General features: G+C 40.4%; 1 protein-coding gene across 1 annotated transcript; it reads left to right on the top strand.

Moving 5' to 3' along the window:
- Positions 1-1,138: 1,138 nt before the first annotated feature.
- On the top strand, positions 1,139-2,845 carry LOC134487517 (prolyl-tRNA synthetase associated domain-containing protein 1-like). Its single transcript, XM_063289360.1, has 2 exons — positions 1,139-1,301; positions 2,399-2,845. Exons 1-2 carry the CDS (start codon positions 1,203-1,205, stop codon positions 2,822-2,824), a joined length of 525 nt encoding a protein of 174 aa, XP_063145430.1. The 5' UTR covers positions 1,139-1,202; the 3' UTR covers positions 2,825-2,845.
- The last annotated feature ends 3,172 nt before the right edge of the window (positions 2,846-6,017 follow it).

The following is a 6,017-nucleotide window of genomic DNA, read 5'->3' as shown; positions in this document are numbered from 1 at the left end:
TAACCTGAGGGCCTCAGAAATGAAGCTTTTTTCATACATTGACACAAAAGTTACTTGTGAGTCAAAAATGAAGAATCTGAGTATCATGATATGCCATTAAACAAATGCATTAAATAAACTTCCCAGTGAAACATTACCGCAAAGCAGTCATTTTACTTTGGCCGCTTAATTGCTAGTTTTAGATTTACTGGAACACCAATATTTGGTTTTATTACTGGATATATAATATTTTTTTCAAGATACATTTAGGATGATACTGGGTGGAGTCCGCAGTGCCTACAAAACGTTGCAGATGCAGAAGAATACTTGGGAGGACTGTATACAATCCACAAGCCATCCGTTTGAGAGACCCAGTCTAAATCAAACTGTCATGGGCTAGCTTTGGTCTAAAGATTGTTCAGCATTCAAGGTTAAACAAACTCTGGCTTTTCATGCAGCATATGATCACAGTAGTTTAAATCAGCCTTCCCCAATCTTCCCTTGAGACGTGTTTAAAAAGAAGTAGCTTCCCTTAAGACCAGTTAGACTTCCCGTAACTACACGGTTACAACTTCAAAATGCCTAGCCAGCATGAGCAATGGTAGGGTTAGCTGGGAATTATAGAAGTTGGAGTCTTACAGATATCAAGTACACTAATCCAGGAAGGCCAATTTAAATACCGCCCCCCCAAAAAGGGAAGCTACAGCACAAGATAAAGCTACCCCAGGGTTCCAATCCCTGCATGCTTCCTGGGAAATTGTGGAGTTCTAGTAAAGTTACTGGGGATTTATTTTTGAGTAAATTCCACTGTTGCCCACGATACAATCCATTCCCAGAGTACAAGTAGTCCCACTCCAGCCCAGGTCAAACTGCTAGTAACGTCATAGAAACAATCCGCATAGTGATTTTGGCAAAACATGGAATACTTTTTTCCAGGATGTTTTTCAACTTCGTTGCCTAACTTACATCCCTGGGATCGCCTGGTGGTCTTCCATAGGTTCAGCTTTTGAAAAGTAGGTAAGGTCGGCCCAGGCGTTGCCATCCAGCTGGACAAGGCAAACTGGCCGAGCCGTAAAATCAGAACGAAGTCTTGACGTGCGTTCCGCTTCCTGCCTCTCTGGTGCTGGTGGCCGTGCCAGATAGGAAGGAAGTTGTCAGTACTCGAGAAGAGGAGCGGCGTCCGCGCCTCCTGCTCTGTCCGCGGCAATTGGGGGGAGGCCGCGATGGCTAGGCAGCCGCCGGCGGTGGGGGCGCTTCGACAGGCGCTGGAGGTTCACTTGCAGGGCCTGGGCATCCAAGCGCTCAGCGTGGAACACCCCGAAGTGAGTGTAGAAGCCGCGGAACGGGGCATTGGTGGGAACTGCGAGCAATAGAGAAGCCGGTGTGCGAGGAAAGGCAGCTGCATGTAGGACGTGGCTAATAAATCCTTTTGTAACACTCCCTTTTTCTAAAAGATGGGGTTAATTTACTGCGAAGTCGAAGTATGCGAAGTAAGTCGTTGAGTTCATGGAACTTACTCCTCCAAAATAAGCTCGTATAAAGTTGCAGTCTCGGTAGTTGTCTCCCCCCAAAACTAGGCATAGAGACAGCTGCTAGACGGCAGCAAAGTGATTCAGAAATCATCCGGAGTTTTAAGCCCAGGTATGGAAGACCTGCACAACATGTTAAGTTATAAACCGTGGTTAACAGGCCGCCATGGCTGTGATACTAATCATGCTGCCCCAGAGCACAATAAATGTGGCTTAAGATGGTGATCTGATCCAATCTACACACTAATATGGCTTGCTTGTGGTTTGTAAACCATGGTCTATGTGTAATATGGCCATTCTGAGGGACTTTGGCCGTCGTCAGCTGATTGCCCATTTAGAAATGTATTCATTTCTGACGTTCTTCAGTTTAAATACCTGTTAACATTACAGTATTAAAAACGAATAGTCTAATTTAACAAACCACAGTGTTACAAGAAAAATATTATTTTGGATATGCTCAGAGGCTTCCTGCTTTCCTTTGAATGGCTGCAACTCATTTGTATAAAGTTAAACTATGCCAAGGATTTGGGGATATTAACAAGAGCAGGGTAAAGGACTTTTAACTTTTAAAAAACTTAACAATTTATGCTGAAAATCATCCCTTTGTTGTTCATCAGTTTGCTGCCAAATTTCAGCAACATAATCACTGGGACTGAAAACAAGGTTCAAGAATTGCTTATTTGCTTATTGTGGTCTACATGGTTAGAATTTATGTGGATTTCTCAAGTAGTACCAAATTGAAATGTGCAAGATTGTTGCATTGTTCCTGTCCATTTCAGCAGGCCTTATACAGGGGAAATTCTGCAAACTGCAATTTAAGGGCAATTCAAAAACATGTGGCAGCTGATACATTCAAGGAAGAGTCACACTTTTTCAATTATCTCTTCTAGGTATTCACAGTTGAAGAAATGATGCCTTATGTACAACACTTAAAAGGAGCTCACAGCAAAAATCTTTTCCTTAAAGATAAGAAGAAAAAAGGCTTTTGGCTGGTGACAGTTCTGCATGATCGACAAATCAATTTAAACGATTTGGCAAAGAAGCTGGGTGTTGGAAGTGGGAACCTGCGCTTTGCTGATGAAGCAGCCATGTTAGACAAGCTGAAAGTTGGCCAGGGATGTGCAACCCCCTTAGCTCTTTTCTGTGACCAGGGAAATGTGAACTTTGTTTTGGATGCTGGCTTTCTGGAAGGAGGTCATGATAGGCTTTATTTTCACCCAATGACCAATGCAGCAACTATGGGACTGCACCCAGATGACTTTCTAAAATTTCTGAAGTTCACAGGACATGAGCCTATAATTGTGCATTTTGATTAAAACAGCAAATAGCTTTGTAACCCAATAGAGTACCTTTTGGAATTTGCATTAACACACATGATGATATCCTGCATTCAGAAAGGTTGCAAACATCTGCTATACAGTTCACCTTTCAAGTGAATAGAAAGATTATAAAAAGCAAGTAATGAAGAAAAAGTCCCTAAGTTATTGATAAGGGCAGGAGTGAACAATCTTTTGGTGGCCAAGAGCCATGCTGATCACTGGGGGAAAACTATGGGCTACAAGGAGGGTGTTGCCCAACATATATGTTGGCAAGAAAAGATTTTGGAGGAGAATTGGATTTTACTTTTGATCCGTTTCTCATTTTAAAATGGCAGGAAACTGCTTCATCAGTTTTCAGTCTTCATGGCCACAAAATGTTAACTTGAGAATTGCATGTTGCCTAACCCAGGTTAGGAGCAAGATCAATTACATTTTATCTTTATTGGAACTGGTTGCAGGGACGTACTGTGTTAATAAGTCAATTCATTAAATAAATCTGATTACGTCTGATACATGGGTGTCAGGAATGCCACTGTTTTAACCCTCATTAGGACCTTAGGTAAAGGTAAAGGTTTCCCTTGACGTAAAGTCCAGTCGAATCCGACTCTAGGGGGCGGTGCTCATCTCCGTTTCTAAGCCTTGGAGCCGGCGTTGTCATAGACACTTCCGGGTCATGTGGCCAGGTTCATTTCTATTACAAAGCTGTCCTCTATATTCAGGTGTTTTTTATTTTTAAATTAGGCACCATCAGGTTGATACCAATTCCTATGTGACATCATAGATAGACCTTGTTCAGGATGATCAGCCCCCAACATGGCCCTTCAGGGCTTTCAACAATATGCCCGTTGCTGCTGTAATCAAGTCCATCCACTTTGCTGATTGTCCTCTTATCATTCTTTCCATCTTTCCCAGAATTATAGATTTCTCTAGAGAGCTAGATCTTTGCATAATGTATCCAAATCAAGTGGCATTAGCAGCTAACAATCCTTTGAGTTGTTTTGGTGCAGGTTAATTTTCAGTTACCAAAGTGAGATATTTAGATAATCGAATTAAGATCAACTTTCTGTGTAACTCTTACGGGGACCAATCAGTAGAGGAACAAGTACTCTCTGAGTTACCTAAAACATGTTATGCTATATAACTGGAGATAGGCTTTAATGTTTTTCAAATTTTATATAAACATTAAGAGAGCCAGTTTGGTGTAGTGGTTAAAGCTAGAAACTGGGAGACTGTGACTTCTAGTCCTACCTCAGGCAGAAAGCCAGCTGGGTGACTTTGGGTCAGTCACTCTCAGCCCTAGGAAGAAGGCAATGGCAAACCACTTCCGAAAAATGCCAAGAAAACTGATATGAAATACTGCTTATATATTAATCTAATATATGGGGGCTAATTAATGGCCCCCAGTTAGTAAAGGTAAAGGTTTCCCTTGACATTAAGTCCAGTCGTGTCCGACTCTAGGGGGCGGTGCTCATCTCCGTTTCAAAGCCGAAGAGCTGGCGTTTGTCCGTAGACACTTCCGTGGTCATGTGGCCGGCATGACTACACGGAACGCTGTTACCTGCCCGCCGAAGCGGTACCTATTAATCTACTCACATTTGCATGTTTTCAAACTGCTAGGTTGGCAGGAGCTGGGACTAGCAACGGGAGCTCACCCCGTCACGCGGATTCAAACCACCGACCTTCCAATCAGCAAGCTCAGTGGTTTAACCCGCAGCGCCACCACGTCCCCTTGGCCCCCAGTTACCATAACCTAAAAAGAAATATTTATATAAACCATTCTGAAAATAATATTTACACTAAAGGGGAAAAGATGAATAAATTAACTAAATAAACATACCAGCGCTAAATGCCTTTTTAAAAAATGTCAGTCCTTCTCTGGAAAAGAACTTTGTTCCTTGCATTAATGTTTCTAGAATAGACACCACTGGAAAATCACAGTGGTAGATCTCTACTCTTTTTTAGTAGATTTAGTACCAAGACCCATGATTCTTATACACATCTTTATAAGATTAGTAAAGTGTAACTAAGCAGCTCTGAGAAAGGCATCAACTATGGTTCACTCATCTTTGGTTTCTGATTCTCAATAGATAATTGAACATCTTTTTTTCTGTTAGAATTCTTGTTGCTTGCAATAAGAGTTGTAACTTCAGATCTTGCATCTGGCTGTAATATTGTGAGGAAAGAGAACTTGGTCATATTAATATCAACCAAGAGGTATAGTTGAGGGCTGCAACAGTACATTAAACAAAAAGCTAAGATGCTTGCAGATCAAGAATAATCTTTCAGCTCTTACCTTGCTTAAAAATCCATAACTATCTTATGTGTTTTTCAATGACCTGTAAAAATATTTTTCACTTCTTTAAAGAGGCAAAGTAGTAGCTGTGCGAAATATAAATTGACACTGAACATTAAGTGTTAACATTTAAATTAATATATCAATAGGAAATATTTTATATAAATATTGACTGAGAAAAGTGTGGATTATCTATACTGTCTAAAGAACTGATTCTGAAACCTAAAATCAAGTATCAAGGCAGAGGTTCACATACATTAAGCCATAAAGTGATTTTTTTTTTTGCTTTTGGTTTAGTGCCTGCCTGTGTGAAACTGAATGACATGTATCAGCTAACATATTTCTTGGTACCTGCCAAACTGTGCACTATTTTTTTTTTAAAATCCTTTTTTATTTGTTTGTATTTAACAAATATAATATAGTCAATTATGGTAGAGTTTATATACCAGAGTGAGTAATCTGCTGCTTTAGGGCTGTAGCAGTCTTGAATATCATTTTAGTACCCTCTACTTATGACTGTTGCTAAGTGTCATGTAGTTGCCTGCCATTTAGAGGCACAATGTCTATTAAAAAAGTCTTGCTTAAGCTCTGGACAATACAAAAGTTAGGCAGGAAAGCAAGCAGGCACACAAAGGCAAGCCCCAACCTGGTTTTGCCAGTGAGCTTGGGGATCCCACGATAGAGTGTTAGATGGCTGTATGGTAGTTAACCAGATGCACTCTGTATGCTTTGATGCCATTCTTTTTTCTTGTTTTTTAAAAAAAATTATGGTTTTTAAAAATGGTTTGTATGTACTTTGTTTTATTATGTATGCCACCCAGAGTCACTATGTGAGATGGGTGGCTATACAAATGAAATAAATAAATAAATAAATAAATAAATCCGAATCCTAAACTT

This window comes from Candoia aspera, chromosome 1, assembly GCF_035149785.1.
Source record: "Candoia aspera isolate rCanAsp1 chromosome 1, rCanAsp1.hap2, whole genome shotgun sequence".
In the NCBI taxonomy this organism is placed as follows: domain Eukaryota; kingdom Metazoa; phylum Chordata; class Lepidosauria; order Squamata; family Boidae; genus Candoia; species Candoia aspera.
Note: the sequence above shows the minus strand (reverse complement) of the source record. Positions and strands in the feature narration are given on the sequence as shown.

Bases quoted from the DNA above. Each gene is read 5' to 3' on its own strand.
- LOC134487517 (XM_063289360.1), top strand. From the start codon at position 1,203: ATGGCTAGGCAGCCGCCGGCGGTGGGGGCGCTTCGACAGGCGCTGGAG. The intron at 1,302-2,398 runs GTGAGTGTAGAA...TATCTCTTCTAG, and splicing joins TCAGCGTGGAACACCCCGAA to GTATTCACAGTTGAAGAAAT.